Here is a 26060-nt window from a genome sequence, read left to right as displayed (position 1 = left end):
CACACACCAGCAGGGAACCGTGTTTACGGTAACTGCACACACCAGCAGGGAACCGTGTTTACGGTAACTGCACACACCAACAGGGAACCGTGTTTACGGTAACTGCACACACCAGCAGGGAACCGTGTTTATGGTAACTGCACACACCAGCAGGGCACCGTGTTTACGGTAACTGCACACACCAGCAGGGCACCGTGTTTACGGTAACTGCACACACCAGCAGGGCACCGTGTGGCCTCATGAAACAAACGCACAATAAGAGGTGGGATCCTCGGGGTCACTGTTGAACCATCAGCTTAGATATTCATCATTCTTTTCCGAGAAAATCCTATCTCATAGTGACTCTGAAGGATTCCGCTGTCAACACATCTACCCAGCTGCGCTGTGGGAAACTGGGAGTTCTTTCTTTCTCCCTATTCATCCTATACATGTGGACGATTGTTGAGTGATTCAGTGTAAACAGACCTAGGAGCTTCAGGACTTACAAAACAAATTGTTGAAACTCTTACATGTGACAGCCCAAATCCATTGTCACAGAAGAGATGTCACTGGGAGGAAAAGTAAACATTATGGTTTTTGTTGTCATTGTTGTTTTACCTTAAGAGTTTACCAAATTTCTTACCCTGTCAGAAGTAACAGGTCGGAGTGCAACTGTGTAGACTTTTCACCCACAGGCAACACAATGGGTTTTCTTGGGCAACCTCAACATTGTCTGGAAATCGCTGTACCATAGACACGCCTGGCCCTGGGCCTTAAAGGACAATTGCGCTCAAGCACCAGCGAGCAAATGCCTGTCGGACTCTGGGAGGCACGTCCCTCCTGTGCGCCCTATTACTGGTGTAACTGGCTACTAGACTGTGGAGGGCCCTGAACTAATGGAGCAAGTGTGGTCACTATGACGTGAAGCAGCCTGCCACATCCAGCCCGTTCACCCGCTGTCACCATGCACGGCCTGCACGCTGGTCACACGGCTCTACTGAGACTGCTTGTCCTGCGCTAAGCTGTGCCGACTCACCCAGCAACACTTACCAGCTGCCTCTGCCACAACAGGTCACCTTGTTCCCTAACTACCTCTTCTGGATTAAATCTCCATTCCATCACAGAAAATGGTGCCCAGAACTGAAGGGCGCCCTGGCCTGCAGACACGGTTATCAGCGCCCTGCACGGGAGCTTTGATCTCTTGCTATGGCTTCTTCTGTCTGGTTAGAAAGCACAGCTGATTCCCAATATTCAAGATAGATCCAGGGGCTGGACAGATGGCTCAGTGGTTAAGAGCACTTACTGCTTTTCCCAGAACCCCTATGGTAGCTCCCAACCACCCGTAACTCCAGGGAACCCTCTGCAGTCTTGGTACCTCTGTGTGTACCTGGCACACGTATGGTCCACATACACACATGGAGGCAAACACTCCTAAAACAAACGAGGGGGATGGCTCAGTGGTTAAGAGCACCTGCTGCTCTTTCAGAGGATCCGAGTTCAGATCCCACATCGGAAGGCTCACAAGCACCTGTAACTATAGCAGACTTTATGCTCTTTGGCCTCTAAGGGCACCTACATATGCTACATATACATAAATACACATGAAGTAAAAAATCCAATCTTCAGAAAAATTAATCATGAGTTATAAAGTCTCTGTGAACGATGAATTAGCAATCAGTGCATGTTGTTCTGAAGGGAAACCTGGGGTCAGATTTCTGAAAAATCTCAACACGTTGGCATGAACTGACTTTGGTGTTTCTGTGTGGCTCTATTAAGAAAGTGCTGTCTAATACACACTCTTGACTCATCCACGCAGAACTCATGCCCAAATGAAGCTCATTCAGTACACATATGTTCTCTACAACATATATCACAGTGTGCTTAGGGACAAAGGCAGCACTCACGTGCTCAAGGCAACCAGATTTCCACCATCTTACGTGTGTCCGCAAAGGACGCTGAAGGCACAAATGTATTGGTTTGGGGATATATTTCTGTATCCAGGCTGTATCTGAAATGAGGCTGTGCAGTGAAGACAAAGTCTAAACTTTGTAGGGGACTAAGTTTGGGCTTCTCAGCTCTGAGCAAACTCTTTTCCATCCTGAGGATAGAAATGAGGTCGGTTTAAGGGCTCATTCAGCTTTTGCTTTGGCGTCAGGGTGAACACGCACCCTGGTCTCTTCCAGGTCACCTGTTTGTGGTCCTCCTCAAATGCAATCGCTGCATGGGTGTGAAATAAACTCACTTCCGGAGCGTTCCCCTCTGTGAATTACTTGGGACGGAAGTGAAGTCCGCAGCAGTCTTGTGTCCTAACACTAATGACGAATACTGGACCACTAGATACAAGGACAGGACAGGGTGGATTTGGTGCACTTGTCCACTGCCCACCCACCCTTGTCCTTTAAGACAACTGAGATAACCCTGTATACCTGTCCTTAAAACAATCAAGCCGGGCAGTTGAAGTGCAGCCTTTAAGCTCAGCACTCAGGAAGCAGAGGCAGGCGGATCTCCATGAGTTCGAAATCAGCCTCTGTACAGAGGTCTACAGAGTGAGTTCCAGGACAGCCAGGGCTATTATACTGAGAAATCTTGCCTCGAAAAACCAAAATAAACAAATAAATAAATAAACAAAATTGTTGAGTGCACTTAGTGTCTCTGCTCTACTGAAGGCATCCACAGTAACACAAAGACAACACAGATATTCTTGACTGTGCTTCTGTGTGCCTTGGACTCCTCCATCAGACCACCGTCGGTCCAAGAGGGTTCTCAAAGGGATTCCAAAGAACTTACACTGTACGATATGTGAGATCAGGAGGGCAGCGCTGGTGTCGTTACATGTCAGCCTGCCCTGAGCCAAGTCCTGCTTCACCTGCAGAGCGAACAGGTACCTGTGAAAGTCAACAGAGATGCAGGTTACATGGGTGAAGGCAACGGGAGGGCAAAGCCAACGGGAGTCCAGAGGCAGCTTCTTCCTGGCAATCTGAACACACAGTAAGAAATTAGAGAAAGGTACGCACAACCAGGTAAAGAAACAGCTTAGAGACACTGAGGGGCAGTGAAGGGAGCGTGAGCTCAGAATCGCTGGTTTTCCATGGAAGCACGCCCTCCTAAGTATGGTGTATCGAAGGTACCTCCAAAGCCAGATCTGTGACAATCTGACCAGAACAAGAATGATTAATATAGATTAAAACATACTGAGTTTATGAATTAGTAAATTATGAATTAATGAAAATTCATGAGTCCACAGTGACTGGGGGTTGGTGAAAGAACAAAGAATTTAATATATCATATTCCACAGTCCATGCGAACATGCTACATAAGAGGGAAGAGGTATTTCTAGGGTTTTAGTGTTATTAATAGTTCTAACTTTCTATAGTGTACACTTACTTTGTAAAACAAAAGACTGCTTTGTTACATTTTAGGGTGTTGCAGTGGAACCTCAGGTCTCGCACACGTGAGGTGTGGTGGTCTGGACAACAACATCCCCCACAGGCCCAGATGTTTGAATCTTGGTCACCAGTTCATGGTGACGCTGGGGAGGTTTAGGAGGTGTGGCCTTTGGAGGAAGGGTGTCACTGGGCCGGGGGGGGGGGGGTTGATATTTCAAGTTTAGCATTTTGGCCTCCTGCTTGTGCTTCAAGATGTGAGCTCTCAGCTTGCTGTTTAGCCACCACCCCCCGCCACCTGTAACCTCTGCTTGGTCATTCTCGCCTCTACCTGTCTGGAACCATAGAGACTTTCCTCTGAGTTTCCTTGGTCGTGGTTCTGTATCAGAGCCACAGAGAGGCGCCTGAAACACAGGCCGGTGCCCGGCTGCTGAACCACCCGCTAATTAATTCTAAAAAAGAAAAAGCCCTTAACAATATCAGCCACATAGACTTCCATAAGAACTAAACGGGGTATAGCGGGGAGCTCACCAGGTTGGCCATGCAGATGGAGTGTCCCAAACCCATAGTCACATGGACAACCCTGGTTAGACTCGGTGTGTGTCGTGGTGGTGGAAGGGGGTCTCTGTCACACACACACACACACACACACACACACACACACACAAAGCCAACAGACAGGAATGCCCCCAAATGACACAAATATGGAACAGGGACTTGGGGTGCTAGACTGACAGGAGTAGGAGGGACATAAGCGGGGAGGGGGAAGAAGTCACAATGTGTATTATATACAAGCATGAATCTGCCAAAGAACAAATTTATCAGATAGGATAACCCATGGGGAGAAAGTAGTTGAAACAATTCAACAAATATTAACTTAAAAAAGTAGCAACCAATCTTCTTTAAATTGTTTAGGGCATTTCATGGTTAACAACTAAAAATGCAAAGGATAAAATAAAAAAATACAAAAAGGGTGACCATCGCATAGGCAGAAAACAAAATCACCAGCAGCCGACAGAGGGGCTTCCCAAACTTCCTTCCTGCACGTGTGCCCTGTCCTGTGTGTGCCCCTACTACCTGCTGTCCTGCCTCAAAAGCCACAGGGAAGAAAAGTGGGGAACAACCTGCTTGTGAGCACGGGGCTCCTGGAGGAAGGGTCGGCCTCATCTTTCCGGATCGGGCGGTGGTGACGGCTCACTGAACCCGATACTTCACAGACCCATCCTGTTGTTCATTTTCAGACCACCAAGAGGGTTTTATGTTTTAAAAGCATTGCACTTTGAATAATTTATCAACGCAGACACAAGGTCCTGTGTCTACACAGAAGTGTTTTGGGACTATTTCTGGCCAGAGTCTAGCAGGCTTTGTGGGTATTGGTGACAACCCCAAGAGGCCAGCGTGACAACAGAGGGCCTTGGACGTGTCTACACGTGTGTGGTGGGTACGTGTTTTCCGAAGGCTGCAGGAGCTTGTCACCTTCAGCTATGCTCAGTCTCTGATCTCAGGCCGGGGTAACATGAGAAACAGCTTCCTGGGCCTGACTCCATGGCCTCTGCTAACCGCATGGGCTGAAAGTGGAAGGCACTGGCTGTTCTTGCTTTCAGAACTTAGCAACACCTCCGGGGCTATAAATGGAAGCAATCCCGGCAGGCCCAGGGAGCCAGGCTCACTCTTTCTCAGGAGGCACTGAACACAGCTAAACGGTGACAACAGAAAATGCTTCCCACGGATGGGCTGTGTCTGGGACAGTGAGACAGGAATGGCCAAAGCCTTTGCTTCTGGAGATGGCATGCCCACATTACACACACAATCCCCCTGCCTCATACCCTGTTGGCAACACACTGATGCTGTGATTCGTATCATTTGGAAAGTCTTAATAGTGTTCCTATTCGTACTAAGTAAGATTAATTCAGCTTTCCTGGCGGTTAGCGGGAACCTCTGCAGGCAGTCTACAGCAGGATTCTGGTAGAATCTATTCTGCTGGATGAAGACAGACAGAGGAAAAGGGAAAGGCAAAGTGGCTCTGTGCATCGGCACAAGGGACAAGTCTGAGCTCTGCCACAAGAAAAACTGGGAGTGGGGTGGGGCTGGAGAGACGGCTCAGTGGCTAAGAGCGCTTCTCATGGGTAGACACAGTAACTGCTTGCTCACCTGGATCCCACGAGACTTCCAGCCCCACACTCTAGCATCCCCAGGGCAGCCAGTTTTCAACATTACCTACCACTGGGATGCTTTCTCATCTTGATGTGTATTCCCCACACCCCGGCCTCTGTGGCCTTCTGCAAGTGTTTGGACGTACGGTGTTTGTTCCTGCCGTGGACACTGTCAAATTCACCTACCTAGGGCAGCAAGGAAGATGCAGTCTTTATTTTAAAATCCCCCCATACCATGTGTGTGCGCGCGTGTTTGCGTACGTGTGTGTGTGTGTGTGTGTGTGTGTGTGTGTGTGTGTGTGTGTGTGAAGCTATCCAGAGAAGCCAGAAGAGGGTATCAGATCTCCTGGAACTGGAGTTACAGATGGTTGTGAGCTGCCCAATTTTGTGTGCTGGGAACTGAATTCAGATCCTTTCAGGCACTCTTAACAGAATTCAGAATGGCTTCACAAAAGAGAACCCTAAAACTGACTCGGGTTATAACAGATTGGGCGGGGGATTGATGCTGACTGGGGCTAAGATCACTTTCCTTCGTGGTCAGTCGCAAAGAAACCAGGTTGCAGGAAGAGCATGTCCTTCTCCTTCATCTTGTAGGCAGAGATGGAAGAGAGGAGCGTTAAACATCTAAGCGCTGAAGAGACACGGTCAAATAAACATTATGGAAAATATTTGGCCAATAGAAACTAGTTTGCTTTTCCTCTTTACACTACAGTGAAAAATGTCCAGTTGACAGCTACTAACCTTGTGAGTTCCTCTTGGAGTTGTGTGTGGTCAGGTGGGAAGAATTTCACCACAAACTTAAGAACAACATGCTTTGGCCCTGAAAAGAACAAAAAACATCATTAAGGTGTGTAGTGATGACCGTTTCCCAAATCACCAAAGAACGAGACTTTCCGAAGCTCATCATTGCCCCTCCCAGGTTCCCAGAGTCTAGCCATAGCTGCTAACACACATCTTCAGGTAACAGGAATTCAGCTTTCTAAGACAGGACGCTGACGAGAACTCTACACACGGTTGATGGTTCCACAGATCCCTCTGGAGCTGAGTTACACTTGGGTTTTTAAATCAGCCAGCTGTATTTCACAGGATACTTTTGGTTTGTTGCTTGTTTTAAACAGGATCTTAGTATGTGGTTCCAGTCAGCTTCACACTCACGGAGAGCTGCCTGTTCTGAGTCCCGAGGGCTGGGATTAAAGGCAAATGCCACCACACTTCACAGACCAGCCTCAAACTGTCTGAAGGGGAGACAATGAAAATGTAGAACACAGTTGAGGATATGCAGCTGTCTACAAAGCCTGGCTGCTACCGCTATCCAGCGTGCAGCTAGCTCATGAGCCCCGAGGAGGAAATAAAAAAGGGTGGGTTCTGTCTATGTCAGCCAGTCAAGGGCTTTACTGTCTCGTGCCTATTTCTAAGGAGTTGGGACAAAATCAGGAAGTAGCTGGGGATTGCAGGGAGAAAGTGACAGAAAACTTCGGGATTAAAGCATTGGGCGTTGTATGCAAGGAGTACACAGACAGAGGAAACACACTCTGCACACATGCATGCAAGGAGCGCACAGACAGAGGAAACACACTCTGCATACATGCATGCAAGGAGTGTACAGGTAGAGGAAACACACTCTGCACACATGCATGCAAGGAGTGCACAGATAGAGGAAACACACTCTGCACACATGCATGCAAGGAGTGCACAGATAGAGGAAACACACTCTGCACACATGCATGCAAGGAGTGCACAGATAGAGGAAACACACTCTGCACACATGCATGCAAGGAGTGTACAGGTAGAGGAAACACACTCTGCACACATGCATGCAAGGAGTGCACAGACAGAGGAAACACACTCTGCACACATGCATGCAAGGAGTGTACAGGTAGAGGAAACACACTCTGCACACATGCATGCAAGGAGTGCACAGACAGAGGAAACACACTCTGCACACATGCATGCAAGGAGTATACAGGTAGAGGAAACACACTCTGCACACATGCATGCAAGGAGTGTACAGGTAGAGGAAACACACTCTACACACATGCATGAAAGGAGTGCACAGATGGAAGAAACACACTCTGCACACATGCATGCAAGGAGTACACAGACAGAGGAAACACACTCTGTACACACTTTTTATTTAAGTCAAAACAGAAAAACCGACGCTAAGGATCTTGAAATATTCCTCACTTAACTCTAAAAATGAGGGGAATGGCGGCACAAGCTGCAAGTCTTCGGCCAGCCTGGGGACAGGGAGAGGGAGGGAGGACGTCTACCCTTTCATGTCTGTCAGTCACTGACTGAGCACAAAACAACCACAGTCGGACGAGTCAGACAAAGGCCACTGCCATTTCCACACCCACGGGGCCATTCAGGTCCAAAGGAGCCCAAAGCTGGGAAAATCTTTATGTCAAAGCCAAGTGATGGTTTTGTCACACAGAGCCAGGATCCAGTTATGACCTCACGACTGCGGATGCTGTGCCACCACAAGGGGGCGCCTCACGCATCACTACAAAGATAGGGGACACTCTAGGGCCTGCCAGTCGTGGGGGCTGCTCTCGGTAATGTGTCCCCCAGCTCCACTAGCTATATCACAGAAACATGAGGGAACACAGCCTCTCGTTACTTAGCGTGAGTCACTGCTTACTTTAAATACCTGGAGAAGAGCATCAATTCCAACTGCAGGAGCACCCCCCCCCCCCCACCGCTGCAGTCTTTACCTCCACAGCAATGCCTAGGAGTGGCCCAGAGGGGTTTCCCTAATCAGAGAAAGCCAGTTAGGGTGTGGGGTGAGCTTCAGGTGCAGCCAAAGCCTTCAGCTCCAGTCTCACCGACTTGATCTGGGCCCTTTGGGCTGACTTTAAGATCACAGCTTATCTCAAAGCAGTGAGAACGATAGCCAGAGATAGAGAGGGGGAAACAAGCTTCCTCTCTCCCAGTGTTTTCAGGGCCCTACTGATCTCTTCAAGCATGCATGCTGCACTCACATGAAGCTCTGCTCGACAATCAGACACACACACGCACATGCCCCACTAACACACACCCTTACATACCCCACACACTCCACTAACACACACCCTCACACATCACACACACACACACACCACACATACACACAAACTGCTCACACACACCACACACTTCACACAGTCCTCACACCACACATATCACACACACTCTATACACACACCCTCACAAGCATACCACCCCCAACACACACTACACACACAAACCACACACACTTCACAGAGTCCACACATTCTATATACACACACATACCATTAACACACATTCTCACACACCACACACACAAACCACTCTTACACACCACTCTACTCACACACAATACACACACTCCATACACACCCTCACACATATACTACCCCCCCACTTACACACACACAGCACACACTTTATACACACACACTCCATACACACCCTCACACATATACTACCCCCCCACTTACATACACACAGCACACACTTTATACACACACACTCCATACACACCACACACTTACACACACACAGCACACACTTTATACACACACACTCCATACACACCCTCACACATATACTACCCCCCCACTTACACACACACAGCACACACTTTATACACACACACTCCATACACACCCTCACACATATACTACCCCCCCACTTACACACACACAGCACACACTTATACACACACACTCTATACATACACACCACACACTTACACACACACACTACACACCCCCTCACACACATACCCCCACACACACAATTAAGCACTTTCTCCTCAGCCAAAACCAGCATCTGATTTCATAGGCTTTGCAGAGGGAGATTAGAAACCCTCAAATCTATTTTATGAATACACGGCTCCACCCTTCCCCGGGGAACACGACAGTAACAGAAACCAGCATAGAGCAGACAAGCTCAATTATTCCGAGGCTTCATAGCAAGCATTAGTCACAAATCAAGTTTATTACAGAGTACGATGTATGAAAACGGCAGACGCCCACACTTTAGCACGTGTGGGTTAGTGGTACGATGTATGAAAACGGCAGACGCCCACACTTTAGCACGTGTGGGTTAGTGGTACGATGTATGAAAACGGCAGACGCCCCATACTTTAGCACGTGTGGGTTAGCGGTACGATGTATGAAAACGGCAGACGCCCACACTTTAGCACGTGTGGGTTAGCGGTACGATGTATGAAAACGGCAGACGCCCCATACTTTAGCACGTGTGGGTTAGCGGGTGACGACAGGCTGTCACAAGAGAAAGACAAATCTGCATCTCTAGTGTTTCATGTCACAGGAAGACACCCCTGTGGGAGTCACCTGGCCTTATGTCTGCCACAGCGGTGAGCATGAAGGGTATACTTACTTCGGATCTGTTTCGCAATGGGCTTCAGGAGGTCCAGCCACACCTAAGGAGAGGAAGAGCAAAAGGAGGTTTCAGTGGGAGTGCAAAGATCTGAGACCATGCCGAGCTACTGAAATGAAGACACGTTCGAGAATCTCAGGTTGTGAGCATTGGTTTTCCCTCTATTTCCTTTAAAATGTTTCTATTTTATCATCTTCTGTGTGTGGGCATGCTGCCTGCACGGATGTCTGTGCACCACATACACGCAGTGCTCCTAAAAGTCAGCAGGGGGCGTCGGATGCCCTAGAACTGAAGTTACATGTGTCTGCTGGATACCGAACCCAGGTCCTCTGGAAGAGGACCGTCATTCCAGTCTCTGCTAGCTTCTTTTGTATAATCCGCAGAATCTATGCCTGAATCTGACAATTAAAACCGTTTTGAGGGTATGGGGAGTGGCAGAGGTTAAGAGCACTGACTGTTCTTCTGTAGGACTTAGATTCAACCAACACCCACATGGCAGTTCACAACAGCCAGTAACTCCAGCTCTAGGGGACCGGACACCCTCTACTGGTCTCTGTGTGTAATACATGGATGTGGTACACTAATACATGTAGGCAAAACACATAGACTACACATACAAACACTTACATAGAACATATATATATAAACACCCTTCTCTAAGTTCAGGTGAATAGCTAACAGGGATAGACAGTGCCTTCCACAGCAGCCCGCTTAGTAGATAGGAGGCTCAGGGCAGTGCAAAAAAGTTAAAACACTAAAAAGTAAGAAAGTTTTGGGGCTGCTGAGATGCTCAGCAGCTAGGAGCTCAGAGGACCCAAGTACAGTGCCCGGCACCCATGTCAGACAGCTCACGACCATCTGCAACTCCAGCTCCAGGGGCTCTGATATTCTGAGCCTCTATGGGCATCTCCACTCCTGTGTACATACCAACATGTACACACACACCCACACAAATGGAAAAGCCTGATAAAAATAAAGATTTTAGAAAAGGAAGACATTTCCTACTCTTATTTGTGCTTTTTCATATTTCCCGTTGAGAAAATATTAACGAGTGAGTGATAATGAGTGATCCATGTTCCTAGCCGAGTCTAACAGGCACACTTCTTTGAGAAATGAAATCCATACGTGGATACATATACACAGGATAGGAAATCCTTGAGGGACAAGAGAGGGGAGTAAGCACTTAGAGACTATCATACTTCGCATGTTCCCGAAACTTCGCCAAACGAGCCAATGGGATTCCTGATATCCAGGAGAGAAACCCGAGCCATGTGTGGTGCAGAATGTGTCCCAGGTGCCCCAACCAGAACTCAGAGGCAGACTGAGCTGGGTTCACCCACCCCCAAGTCCTAGCCCTCTTTTGCCCACATGCCCGCTCCCTGTATAAAGTTCAAATCAGAAAAAAACAGCTGGCTGCGCTAATAAAACCTAAGTTAAGCACACAAGTCCGTTTTATGGACTCTTTTTAAAAAGATCTCCTTGAACTGACAGGGATTCTCTTTGCATATCGAATAGAAACAAGGTTAACGTCCTCAAGGTGAGAGGAAAGGTTAGAGAAGGGAGTCTCGTGGAGAAAGCCGTGTCAAGAATGACAGATATTTGCAAAGAGAAAATTTCAAAGGCAAAGAAGAAAATGCTGACTTTAGGGAATGATTTGTGCTAGAAATGCAAACCGAAACAATGAAATGCCGACTTGATACACACATGTGCTAACCGTGTGTGCGTGCCCATGTGTGTATATGTGTCTGTATGCGCAGTGGTCACGGAGGACAGCCAGGGCACGGGGGGGCATCCCCTTACTCTTATGGCCAGGTGGATGTATGGGTATGTGTGTGTGTGTATGTACTGAGCTGTTCCAGAAGGTGACCATTCAAACCTTCCTCTATTGAGTCCTCCACTTCTGGAAACTGTGCATACCTATTATTAGGTATATATAAAAATATATATAAATATATATATAAATATATAAATTTATGCACACAGAAATGCATACTTAGAGAGTGCTAATTTTTAACATTTTTATGAATGAAATTTTTTTTTACAATAGTCTAACTAAAGCAAGTAAATGGAATAAGGTGCATGATGTATTAGCAGGTAGGCACTAAAAATTATGGTCTTGATTATTTTTGTTTGTTTGAGACAGTCTCACTTCGGGGTCTTGCCAGCTTTCACTACTCAGCCTCAGGTAGGCACACGAGAGAACAAGGCTGTTATCTGGTTCCTGTTCCATCAGGCAGGCAGGCCAGCAGTCTCCTTATCTGAGAACCAACGGGACTTATTGATAAGCTGCAGATGACAGGTACAGGAAAAGACAATGATCAGAATGACACCAAGGTTTCTGCTATGAGCGTCTGGCTAGTCACTGCCATCATTCCTAGTCCTGGGAAAAGACCAGGGACTGAAGGACCGAGAGACGTCCTAGATCAGCTGAGAAGGGGTGGGGAATGGGAGGGTGGGTGTGTCTAGAGCTCAGGAGAGGCTGACAAGTAATTTCTCATTTGGGATTTGTTCTGTGTTGACTCTACACCTGTTGAGCCCTGACAGCGACAAGACACACACGGGTGAACATCTTTGAGACCTGTCTTAAGCCACCTGGGCTGCTATAACAAAATGTCACAGGCTGGTCGGCTTATAAACAACAGGAACGGATATCTCATAATCCTAGGGTCTGGAAGTCCCAGAGAAGGCCCAGGTCCTGGTTCAAGGCATCTTTCAGTTGTACGCTCACATGGAAGAAAGGGTGAAACAGTCCAACACCCTTGGTACTCCCTTACGCTCCATCCCTTTCTGAGGTGGGATATTACCATGGACCTCCCTCACGCTCCATCTTTCTGAGGTGGGATATTACCGTGGTCCTCCCTCACGCTCCATCCCTTTCTGAGGTAGGATATTACCATGGTCCTCCCTCACGTTCCATCCTCCCTCATGCTCCATCTTTCTGAGGTGGGATATTACCGTGGTCCTCCCTCACGCTCCATCCCTTTCTGAGGTAGGATATCACCATAGTCCTCCCTCACGCTCCATCCCTTTCTGAGGTGGGATATTACCATGGACCTCCCTCACGCTCCATCTTTCTGAGGTGGGATATTACCGTGGTCCTCCCTCACACTCCATCCCTTTCTGAGGTAGGATATTACCGTGGTCCTCCCTCACGCTCCATCCCTTTCTGAGGTAGGATATTACCATGGTCCTCCCTCACACTCCATCCTCCCTCATGCTCCATCTTTCTGAGGTGGGATATTACCGTGGTCCTCCCTCACGCTCCATCCCTTTCTGAGGTAGGATATTACCATGGTTCTCCCTCACGTTCCATCCTCCCTCATGCTCCATCTTTCTGAGGTGGGATATTACCGTGGTCCTCCCTCACGCTCCATCCCTTTCTGAGGTAGGATATCACCATAGTCCTCCCTCACTCCATCCCTTTCTGAGGTGGGATATTACCATGGACCTCCCTCACGCTCCATCTTTCTGAGGTGGGATATTACCGTGGTCCTCCCTCACACTCCATCCCTTTCTGAGGTAGGATATTACCGTGGTCCTCCCTCACGCTCCATCCCTTTCTGAGGTAGGATATTACCATGGTCCTCCCTCACACTCCATCCTCCCTCATGCTCCATCTTTCTGAGGTGGGATATTACCGTGGTCCTCCCTCACGCTCCATCCCTTTCTGAGGTATTTTTTTTCCTGTGATATTACCTTGTAGCTTTGTTAGGCCTGGAACTCGATCTGCTGACCAGGCTGGTCTTGAGCTCAGAGATCTGCCCAGCCTCTGCCTTCTGAGTGCTAGGATTAAAGGCATGAGTCACTAACACCAGACTCCTCTGACCTCTCTTAAATGGACCCTACACCATCCACAAGGGGCTCTGACCGTGTGATCCAATCACCTTGTAAATGCCCTGGCTCCTAACACTGTTGACTTGTGGCTTAGGCTGGTGACACACGAATTCTGCAGACATATAAACACTCATGGGATAGTCAGGAGTAGCAGATCTTGTGTACCAGGGAACGGCAGTGTGTTCAGAAGGATGAACATGCAGCTGCCAAGCCAGAGGCGTTTGCCAGTCCACGTGGGAGACTCTCAGTTCAGCAGTGGCCTGGAAGTTCAGTGGGCAGTGAAGGGGTGTGAGCATTCCTGAGTGTCTCTGCTGAGAGGGAAGGGAACGGAGGCAAGGGACCTGCAGTTTGTAACTCAGAAAACACTCAGGTAAGACTAGCTCGGATGAGGGGTCGAACATACAGACAAGAGGAGCTGGGAGCCCGCGGGTGTGAGGACCAGAAAGAATGTTTTCCATGCCGTAAGAGAGGAAAACATATCTAAGGCAGACCCAGGGAGGTGACATTGCTAATCTATGCGTCACTCTGCTTCCCTACGACGTCAGAGGACCCAAGGCTCCCAACAGCCACAGTGTGAGAGAGAGGGCTTTTCTGGGATCCTTCTGTGAACCCTGTGACCCTCAGTCCCTGTAGCTCCACGGAGGCCCCGTCACCAAGAGCTCTCTTGCTGCTGACGCTCAGAGAACTCGCCTACCAGACTTCTGCAAAGGGCAGAGCTACCACGTGCTGGCAACAGAGTCTCCAATTTTACGAATTGTTTTTAAACATCCCTCCCTCTGTTTTTGGCAATTCTCTGGAAGCATCAAATTCACATGGTGGTTTGAGCCAAACCGAGCATGTGGCTTTGTAGCTTACAGGTCTGTGAACATGAGCTCCATGTGAGTTAAGCGGGCTTGAGCTGAGGAGCCCTGCGGTGATGGCACCCCAAGGCATCAATCATACCCCAGCTGAGCTGAGCCAGGGGAGAGGCGCCCGGCCAGCCGAGCAAACAACGGCTGAGGGAGATGGGCTCGCCTACTGTCTTAGGGTTTCTACTGCTGTGAAGAGACACCATGACAATAGCATCTTTTATAAAGGAACACATTTAATCCGGCTGATTTACAGTTCAGAGGTTTAGTCTATTATTGCCATGGCGGGAAGCACGGTGGTGTGCAGGCGTTTATGATGCTAGAGAAGGAGCTGAGAGTTCTACATCTTGATCCCCAGGCAGCAGGAGAGACTGTGAGACTCTGAGCCTAGCTTGAACATCTGAAACCTCAAATCCCGCCCCCAGCGACACACTTCCTCCAACAAAACCACACCTCCTAATAGTGCTACTTCCTATGAGCCGGTGGGGCCATTTTCTTTCAATGTGATGCGGGATCTGCGCCTCAGTGATTGAATGAGCGTGGAACAGTTGGATGTTCTGGGGACTCTCCACCAAAGCAAAGCGACCTGGACTCCATCCTGGACAGGTCACAGGAGCCCACCCAAAGCGGAGCCAACTGTGCTGCCGGTGGGTGTCTGGAGGTGGAAGCCTGGAATTCTCTGACCTCTCTGAAATCAGTCCTGCTGTCTCCTGGGCATGTGGCTCCAACCAGCCTGTGGGGTTCAAGGAGTTGAACATCTTTGCCTGTTGAGATCTGCTGCTTTAGTTTATCCAGGCTGTGGTAAGAACCCAAACTACTCCTGATGCCCAGAAAGACAGTGCCAGGATGGTGATGCGCCTCCCCTCCCCTCCCCTCCCCCATCCCTTACTCCAACTCATCACACCCTCACCTACCTCACCCCCACCTCCCCTCCCATCCCCCCACCTCCCCTGCCCTCTCCCTCCCCCCCTTGACACTTGAGTGTGAAATCACTTCCTAACACAGTCTATGCATTCATTGCACACTCTCTAAAGTGGGAAAGGAACCTTAGAGACAAAACAGATTTGGATAGAGACTAAGAACTGACTGAGATATAGGCAAGCCAGGGAAGATGGGCTGGGAAGCCATGTTGAACTGACCTGTAGAAACTCTTAGCTGCATCTGTTTGCTGACATTCCAGGGCCCAACACCCAGGGCCTCAGCATGGGAGTGCCATTAGGAGAAGTGACCTTTAAAAAAGTGGCTGGGTTAAATTGAGGGCATTAGTGTAGACCCTAATCCGGTCTGTCTCTAGTCCTAAGAAGAGACCCTGTGAGCACAGAAGGTCACAGTGGGTGGCAGCCTCTGGCAAAAACAAGCAGAGCTGTGTGGAAGTAGATTCTGTTATTTAAAAATCCCAGGTCCCTGACCAGGTGTGTGTGTGTGTGTGTGTGTGTGTGTGTGTGTGTGTGTGTGTGTGTGTGTGTGTGTTCAAATGCCTGTCCTGTCTGGAGCATAAAAGGCTTCCTTCGAAGGTTAATGACTCGATATAAGTTCATCTCTCTCCCTGGTTTGTCATCCTGTAATTGTGAGCATATATATGTGAACACACGCGCACACTAGAGGGGCTCGTGTGCGTCTGTGCACATGGAGATTAGAGGCCAACATCAGATGTCTTTTGGATATTATGGCTAACTCATTTAATGTGTCAGGGAGCCTCAGCATGAGACAGGCCTGCCATCTCAGCACATTCTGAAGTATAGAATATTGGCTCACAGAAAGCCTGACCGCTGGGGCCTGCCCTGTCCCTCTGACCACCTGTTGGCACAGACAGCGCCAGATGCTGTGGTGACAGAGGCACACTTCCTCACCTCCTCCGGCTCACCTGTTCTGGGTGCCCTTCACCCTGCTGAACTGTTAACCCATACACCTGGCATGTTCTTCACGGGGCCCCCAGCTCACCTCAGATCCAGCCCTTGGGGAAGAAGCAAGGTGAGGGACGGTGAGTATTCATAAATAAAGGACATCTAGCAAGGGACACCTGCCATGCCAAATGACTGTGGTTTCTGACACAAAAACCATCAAAAGCACACTTGCCACGGGCAGTACTTTTCTCCCGGCCACAAGGGACACAGAAAACGAATGGCAAATGTCAGTTTTTTCCCATGAGTACCCACACTGGCTTTTAAGAAATCAGATCATTTCTCAGACCCAGAAACTATGCCACTCAAGACTGGCAGGCTACCTTAGAGGAGTCTTAGTTACAATTCAAGGACAGACTCCAAGAGAGAGCTGTGGGTCTTCTAGGTGGCAGGTGCTCACCCACTGCCGGAGGAATGGATGTTCCCACCCAGCTGTCTGGGATGGGTGGAGTGGCATCCTTAACACAAGGTCTGGGGACAGGCAGCAAAAGTAACACTCAGGACACGGGGCTTGGCTGAGCAGACAGAGGCGGATCAGCTACCGGCTTCATTGTGAAGGCCTGGGTAAGAGCGTCTCTGAATTTGTCTGCTGTGATGTACGGATGGGAGGACACCCACCCGGAGGAATAAAACAAAGCAGAAATTGGCAACTGGGGTATGTATGCATCAAATCTGGACCGTGGCCTGTTTTGGTATAGTTCTAGAGCAAATGGGCTGTTTTAAGTAGGGGTGAAAAACTTCAATGAAGAATTCTATCTCATGATATGTAAAAGCCATAGGACATCCAAACTTTCGTGGCCACAAACAAGGTGTGTTTTCCCCATGTGTGTGCTTGTGCAGGTACACATGTGATGACCAGAGAGAGACCTCAGGTATCATTCCTCAGACGACTGTCTACCTTACTTTTGACACCAAGCCTCTCACTGGCCTAGAACTCAGCCGTCAGGCTAGGCAGGCTGACCAACAAGCTCTGGGGACCTGGCCATCTTGTCTCTACACAGGATGGTCACCTGGGACACGGCACACCCTTTTGCTCACAGAGTCTGTGGCTGTTTCTGTGTGGCCAGGGCAGAGGTGGGTCCATCAAGGCCTTTCTTCTATCAGACCAGCCAAGTTCTGCTGAGCCTTTCTGGTCACCAGGCCTCCACTTCAGGCTTCTGTGTCCACTGTTATCAAAAACTACCTTTGATCAGCCTCAGACCCAAAGTACAAGGTCTTGATGTTTAGATCAATAGCACTCCAGGCAAAGACCCAACCTATTTTTTTAAAGGCTGATAAAAAAGACTTCTCTGCTCTACAGAGAGATCCTTCAGGAACAGAAACTGCCTGGACCAGAAGGCAACAGGAAGCACACTCACTATGGCCGCAGCAATGACCTCTGCTAACTGAGAAACTACAGGGCAAGAGCCCAACTGACAACTTAATAATCACCACTTTCTTGTTGACGGCCTCAAGGAACACGCCTTATACTACAGAAAGCCTTCATTTTCCTTCCTAGGAAAAACAATGTTCTGGGTTGGAGGTGGAATTCTGTGGTAGAGTGTCTTCTTAGCATGGGCTTGGCCCTGGGTTTGATATGATGTGAGGGAGGGAGGGAGGGAGGGAGGGAGGGAGGGAGGGAGGGAGCAAAGGGAGGGAGGGAGGGAGGGAGAAAGGGAGGGAGGAAGGGAGGGAGGAAGGGAGGGAGAAAGGGAGGGAGGGAGGAAGGGAGGGAGAAAGGGAGGGAGGGAGGGAGAAAAGGAGGGAGGAGGGAGAAAAGGAGGGAGGAGGGAGGGAGGGAGGGAGAAAGGGAGGGAGGGAGAAAGGGAGGGAGAAAGGGAGGGAGGGAGGGAGAAAGGGAGGGAGGGAGGGAGGGAGGGAGAAAGGGAGGGAGAAAGGGAGGGAGGGAGGGAGAAAAGGAGGGAGGGAGGGAGGGAGAAAGGGAGGGAGGGAGAAAGGGAGGGAGAAAGGGAGGGAGGGAGGGAGAAAGGGAGGGAGGGAGGGAGGGAGAAAGGGAGGGAGAAAGGGAGGGAGAAAGGGAGGGAGGGAGGGACTTGGCGTGAGTATTTAAAACAATGAGAAGAGAGGCAACAGGAATTCAAGTTGCCCGAATCTGACACTTTCTCACCCAGGGTCAAAAGGCATAACCCTAAACCTAGTCTGGCAGGGACCGCGAGGAACAGTTGAGAGTTCCCCATGTATCCTACACAGAAAACTACGCAAAGCTAACTGAGACAGTCCCAGGATTAGGCAGCTGTGAACGGCCTTCTGTTGAGGACTGTGGACCCCTAGACCTTGAATTTCCTGTAAGCAGCTTGTTATGCTTATAGCATCCAGGTAAAGCTATGGAGGCACAGCCAGGACCTCACTAGGACACAAGTGTTCTAAAGAGATGGAGACACAGTCAGGACCACACTCAGACACCAGTGTTCTAAAGAGATGGAGACACAGTCAGGACCAACTCGGACACCAGTGTTCTGAAGAGATGGAGACACAGTCAGGACCACACTCGGACACCAGTGTTCTGAAGAGATGGAGACACAGTCAGGACCAACTCAGACACCAGTGTTCTAAAGAGATGGAGACACAGTCAGGACCACACTCAGACACCAGTGTTCTAAAGAGATGGAGACACAGCCAGGACCACACTCAGACACCAGTGTTCTGAAGAGATGGAGACACAGCCAGGACCACACTCAGACACCAGTGTTCTAAAGAGATGGAGACACAGCCAGGACCTCACTAGGACACCAGTGTTCTGAAGAGATGGAGACACAGTCAGGACCACACTCGGACACCAGTGTTCTGAAGAGATGGAGACACAGTCAGGACCACACTAGGACACCAGTGTTCTAAAGAGATGGAGACACAGCCAGGACCTCACTAGGACACCAGTGTTCTGAAGAGATGGAGACACAGTCAGGACCACACTCGGACACCAGTGTTCTGAAGAGATGGAGACACAGTCAGGACCACACTCAGACACCAGTGTTCTAAAGAGATGGAGACACAGCCAGGACCTCACTAGGACACCAGTGTTCTGAAGAGATGGAGACACAGTCAGGACCACACTCGGACACCAGTGTTCTAAAGAGATGGAGGCACAGTCAGGACCACACTAGGACACCAGTGTTCTAAAGAGATGGAGGCACAGTCAGGACCACACTAGGACACCAGTGTTCTAAAGAGATGGAGACACAGCCAGGACCTCACTAGGACACCAGTGTTCTGAAGAGATGGAGACACAGTCAGGACCACACTCGGACACCAGTGTTCTGAAGAGATGGAGACACAGTCAGGACCACACTCGGACACCAGTGTTCTGAAGAGATGGAGACACAGTCAGGACCACACTCGGACACCAGTGTTCTAAAGAGATGGAGACACAGTCAGGACCACACTCGGACACCAGTGTTCTGAAGAGATGGAGACACAGTCAGGACCACACTCGGACACCAGTGTTCTGAAGAGATGGAGACACAATCAGGACCACACTCGGACACCAGTGTTCTGAAGAGATGGAGACACAGCCAGGACCTCACTCAGACACCAGTGTTCTAAAGAGATGGAGGCACAGTCAGGACCACACTAGGACACCAGTGTTCTGAAGAGATGGAGACACAGCCAGGACCTCACTCAGACACCAGTGTTCTAAAGAGATGGAGGCACAGTCAGGACCACACTAGGACACCAGTGTTCTGAAGAGATGGAGACACAGCCAGGACCTCACTCAGACACCAGTGTTCTAAAGAGATGGAGGCACAGTCAGGACCACACTCGGACACCAGTGTTCTGAAGAGATGGAGACACAGTCAGGACCACACTCGGACACCAGTGTTCTAAAGAGATGGAGACACAGCCAGGACCACACTCGGACACCAGTGTTCTAAAGAGATGGAGGCACAGTCAGGACCACACTAGGACACCAGTGTTCTAAAGAGATGGAGACACAGCCAGGACCACACTCGGACACCAGTGTTCTAAAGAGATGGAGGCACAGTCAGGACCACACTAGGACACCAGTGTTCTAAAGAGATGGAGACACAGTCAGGACCACACTCGGACACCAGTGTTCTAAAGAGATGGAGGCACAGTCAGGACCACACTCGGACACTGTTGCTCACTTACAAGGTCCCCTTCAATGCTGCCGATCAATTTCATGAGAACAACTTGTTTTTACCATTCTACGAAATCAGCTCCTAGGCAGACACTGACGAGGACAGAACACAGAGACAGGACAGAAGAGAACGATGACAGAATTCCAGTCCATCTCCAGCTTCCTACCAGTGTCTCTGCAGAACTTCCACAACCTGAGCTCTGATACCAAAACTAAAGAGATGCTGAGGATAAACCTGAGACGGAGCGGGGCATGACGTACTACTCCTCAGAGCAGGTACGTGCAGATGGCTGCTTCTGTCTGTCACATGCTGTTTAGAACGGGTCCTGTCTGCCATCGCAGCAGAACGCTGAGGCACACTGTAAGTGCGCGTATACTGTTACGCACTGTAGTATCTGAATGGATGGGGAGTCTGGGAATCAAACCCACAGCCTGCGTGTTTGCTACTGCTGAGTTACACCCTCGAGTCTCATGGTTGGCCTGTCTCTTTCAGCCATCACCGTTACCTTCTGTTCTGCTTTTGTAGGTGTGCACATTTTTAAGGACGATCGTGAGTCCTAACAATCAAGCCGCATTACCCCTTAAAGGAGTCCGTAAGCCTAGGGTAGAGACATTCCTATGGCTACACAGAAAGGCACAGAGTCGGAAGGGTGCGGCTGGAGCCCCATCTGCCATTAGCGAACTGACAGCCCATGCGTGGAGCCGATTGCAGACTCTCATGCCAGCGCCAACTTCAGCCGCAAAAGGCAACTCTGGTAGACAAGACTTGTATACTCCTGGGGATGGGAGAGCCATTAGGAGCATGCAGCATTTGGGCTTAGCAGGCTTGTTAGGAGTAACAAGCTAGCTGTCTTTGGGAGTTTGGAGGGCCGTTATTTTAACATAAAATGAGCTTATGAAACAAGGCTGCAGCCAGTGGCAATGCTCCGACCTGCCTACGTGGTAATCGCTTCTTTCTGGACTCTCTAATGAACGGGAACTCGGTCTCTCACCATCTGACTCCTCATGTTTCTTCTGTATTCACGACTCAGCGGAGACACAAAATTGACAGGGAAACGGGGACTTACGAATTAGCAGGTCTGGAGCTACTTGCCACATCAAAGAAAGGACCGGGCCAGGGAAGCTTACAATTATGGTCCAGACTAAAAAAACGACAGCGTGGGCTGGGAGTGAAGTTTGCATAGCCTAGTGAATGAAAATCCTTAGACAAGGCGGGGCTAATGGCAGGCTGTGTGGCAGTGGCATCAGCAGAGAGACATCACCTGCGTCACTTTAGGTTCCCGGCTCACGTGCCAGTGGCTGCGGGCAGAGCACAGGACAGCAGCCAGGGCCTCCGCATTGCCCAATCTTTCCCTGGGACACACTCCTCTCAGGGTTTGACTCTGCCAGCTCTGGTCACCTCTAGCTACCATCGGCTCTGATTTTGTCCTCTTCCTTCAGCGTCTTCCTTCCTTCTCAGCCTCTTTTCTTACCTCTCTGATCTTGTTTCAAAGTTTCGGTTGATTCTTAAAACAATACCAGTTGTCTAGACTCCAAACTTCTACTCCTATGCTCTAAGGAATTCACCCTCTAGTCCTGCTTATTGGCCACGCCCATCAGCGTGGGACCTCCGATGAGCCCTAGCTCAGGTCTGGTGAGATCTGTCATCTCCCAAACACAGTCCTCTGCTAGGCTTCCCCTCTTCCACCAACAGGCAGAAACCTCCTTAGACCACAAACTGGGCCACTCTGAGCCCCGCTTCCCTCACTGCTCCAACGATCCCACCTAATCCTAGCACCTACGCACCACGCTTCAGGTTCCAGGCCACACTAACACAGCAGGTCCCGATGGCTGTCCTGAGCCCAGACTCTCCGACTGCAGTTAGATGCAGTGGCCTTCCACATTCAGGAACCAAATCGTGCCCCACGCAGCCTCAAATGCACCAGCAGCTGCCCAAGCCAGCAACCTGGCACGGCCCTGGAAATTCATAGTCACGGCCCCTGAGCACTGCAGTCACAGACAGGAGGGACCCACAGGAGCTGGCATCAAACACACAGGTAGGATTTGACAACTGGGTATGACAAAAATGACAATATGAGAATAACTTTTTCATAGTTACTGAGCTGAGTTATATAGTAAACGACAATGCCTTGGATACAAACATAGATAAAATACATCTTAAGACGTATTCCTCCCAGTTGATTAGATCGCCTCTGTAAACTACGTAGGAGCTAGAACAATGTGGGGGGCGGGAGGAGGGGGGTTCAGCAGTGAGGAACACTGGCTGGTTTCCCAGGAGACCTGGGTTTGATTCTCAGCAGCCACATGGCTGCTCATAACTGTCACTCTAGTACCAGGGGATCCAACGCCCTCTTCTGGCCTCCACAAGCATTGCATCCACATTGTAAACAGATATGCATGCAGGCCAAAAAAACCACCCAAATACCTGTGGGTCGTGACCCCTTTGGGAGAGGAAGGCAGGGCAGAGGGAGGCTTCCAGCCTCAGACACTGCTGGCAGAGGCACAAATTACCTTTACACGTAGTCTGGACATTCGATCAAATATATATTTAAAATACAACCAGGGCTTTCTGGGAGTTTTCCTTCTACTTCCTTCTGCATGGCCAGAGAAGTAGGGATTCCTCCCCACCCCTGAACAGTGGGCAGGTGGGGATGTTCAGCTGGCGTCCCTGGTGTCTCCTACCATGATCTTTTTGTGGTCAGGGAACTCCAGGCCAAAGTAGTCGCCCTCCACGAGATTGAGGTGGTTGCACACGGCGTCCAGCAGCACCTTCCCGGGAGCTCGTTGCTATGGACAGAAAGAAGCGGTGTTAGAGATGGCCTCTCTGCGTGTGGCCAGGCACACAGACCACACTGCTCCCAGTTCCCGCATCAGCGGGGCTCACAAGGGGCACGCAGGACTCGCCACCATCCACCCCGTGAATCCTGGGTGCCATGTCTGTGTCTGTGTTCTTGCTGAGTCTGGACCAAGATAAAGCGATTTCCCCGACCTCAACCCCAGCCACAGCATCTCTCCTTTTCTAGTAACAAACTGCTTCAGTTTCTAGAAGGAGTGTGCTGCTGTGTTACTGTGTGTTGCTGTGTGCCGCTGTGTGTTGCTGTGTGATGCTGTGACTGGCCGCTGTGTGGCCAGCCTGGTCTTGAACACACTGTCCTTCTGCCTTAGCCTCCTGAGAGCTGGGACAGCAGACATAGAAGAACATGCCTGGAGTCTGTTTCTGAGAACAGTACTGGGTTTGCTGCACACAGAGCAGGGATCTCAGTTTCTTTAACTGCCCCGTGCAATTGTTACCCTAGGGCAGGGGAGACGGCTCAGCAGGTAAAAGAGCTTGCCGCCAAGGCTGGCAACCGACCTGAGTTCAGCTCTCAGGTCTGCACGACAGGAGAGAAGGGGGTGACATGGAGAATACCCCAACTTAGAATCATGCCTCGGTTTCTCTTTGTAACTCCATGGACTCCTAAGACCTTGCTGGTAAGATGGATCAAGTCCTACCACACACACCAAACCTCAGCGGGCAGGTGTGACGAGATCGCTGGTTCCAACACACACACAACAGTTTAGGCTAACTCGAGATGCTGAATGACAGTGAGGGCTGGAGCTGACAGGTACCGTGACGGCGTGCCCATTAGCCTGTCCTCACAGGGCCACCGGGGCCAATGAAGATGGCTCAGTGTGGGGCATCACACCTCCATTGCTCTAACAGACGCCCCTTTACGGCCCCATAGTTGCCGTCACGGCAATCTAGAAGATACCCACAGCTACGTGCAGCATCACAACATCCTCTGTGGAAGATGTCAGGTCACGGGTCATGGTCCAGCCATTCCACACGCACAGCTGGCAGGAGTAAGACGTGGCCACCAGAGACCCCCTTCTTCCCTATGACATGCATTCCTGTGCACATTTCTCCAAAGAGAGAGACGTGAGAGAGGACGGCGGGCTACGGGTCACCAACCCTGCTTTCTGTCACCATGTGCTGTCATCTGGTGCCTCTGACATGCTACGTGCACACAGTCATTCCCAGTTAGGCTGACGGATGCTGACAGTAACCTGCTTACACCAACCCTTCATTCTAGGTTCACTTCTCACACCAGTAGGCAAGAAGCCCCATGATTAGCTTATGGACAGTCACATCTTCTAGAACCTTCTTTCCTTCAGTAACTTCAGCAAAAGCCGGAGACTTTTTAACAAAAACATTTTTAAAATGGGCCCAGGAGTAAAACGTTGTGGAAGAATTACTATATTGTACAGTGTAGAGTTTCACAACCTCCAACGCTGTCTGTTTTTTTTTTTTTTTTTTTTTAAAAAAGGATTTGCCAATTATCTGCCCAGCTGGCGGGCACTCATATTTCCCCAAGAATTCCTGGAACTAAGGGAATCTGATAACCTCAACTAGATTTACAGACTCTGAGAAATGAGACTTCACGGTTCAACACTAGAAATTTAAATACAAGCAGAGAGAAGTCAGGACACAATTAATGTTTCTACAGACAAGGGTATTAGACTAATACTCGTCATAGAGAGGTGGGGAGCTTCCATTGACACTGAGGCCTTCATGAGTCAGTACAGGTGTCCAGGGTCACGGCTAACTTCCTGCTCAACCCCAGGCTACCTCAGCCCTGCAAATGCCACCTGCGTGCTGTCACAGAGCAGCAGAAGGGACTGCCTGCCTGCGGTGTGGGTCGTAGTTAACAGTGGATCGCATTCCTTTTTTAAGGTTTACTTATTTATGTATATGAGTGCTCTACCTGCATGCATGCCTGTATGACAGAAGAGGGCGCCAGATCCCATTACAGATGGTTGTGAGCCACCACGTGGTTGCTGGGAATTGAACTCAGGACCTCTGGAAGCACAGAGTCATCTCCAGTCCCTGGATCTCATTTCTTAAAATATTCTGAAAATTTACTTTTTTGTGCATATTTACACACACGCCTCTTCCGTGGTCCTGGAGCTGCCGACTCAAAGCCCAAGTGACCGCTTTCTGGCCCGAGATCCACTGAGGATGGATGACCAGGAAGCATCCTGAATCCCCCGTGAATTCACAGGTAAATGATACCCTGATGTCTTCCAGGAACGCACCATCAACGTTGATTCCAGTGGGTATCAGGCCACTACAGCCTAAAATGCCTACGAGTAGCAAACCATGGCGATTCAGAAGTCTTTTATTGAAAGAGAGAGGTAGGAGGGGGGAAATAAAGAGAAAAGGAGACAAGAGACAGAAAGACAGAAAGAGACAGACAGACAGAGAGAGAGAGAGAGAGAGAGAGAGAGAGAGAGAGAGAGAGAGAGAGAGAGAGAGAGATTGGGGAGAAGGCTCAGTCTATATAGCACCTGCCACACAGGTGTAAGGAACTGAGCTGGCACCCCAGAACCTACATAGAAGCTGGCCATAATGCCATGTCTGCACCCTATTGCTGTGCTGCTGGAGGAACAAAGACAAAGGAACCCTCCAAGCTCACTGGCCATGTCCTCTAGTCAATTGTGAGCTGGAGGTTCAGTGA

General features: G+C 49.7%; 1 protein-coding gene across 5 annotated transcripts in view; it reads right to left on the bottom strand.

Moving 5' to 3' along the window:
- Farp1 (FERM, ARH/RhoGEF and pleckstrin domain protein 1) overlaps positions 1-26060 on the bottom strand; it is a 232939-nt gene that overhangs the window by 51478 nt on the left and 155401 nt on the right. For all 5 annotated transcript variants that reach the window (XM_075950066.1, XM_075950069.1, XM_075950065.1 and 2 more), the window contains exons 3-6: positions 23245-23349; positions 9884-9926; positions 6257-6335; positions 2767-2864 (exon numbers count right to left, since the gene is read on the bottom strand). In XM_075950066.1, coding sequence (XP_075806181.1) covers positions 2767-2864; positions 6257-6335; positions 9884-9926; positions 23245-23349 — 325 coding nt within the window. The remainder of the gene's footprint in view (positions 1-2766; positions 2865-6256; positions 6336-9883; positions 9927-23244; positions 23350-26060) is intronic.

This window comes from Microtus pennsylvanicus, chromosome 15 (assembly GCF_037038515.1).
Source record: "Microtus pennsylvanicus isolate mMicPen1 chromosome 15, mMicPen1.hap1, whole genome shotgun sequence".
NCBI lineage: Eukaryota > Metazoa > Chordata > Mammalia > Rodentia > Cricetidae > Microtus > Microtus pennsylvanicus.
The sequence above is the reverse complement of the archived record's forward strand: the minus strand, read 5'-3'. Positions and strand labels throughout refer to the sequence as shown.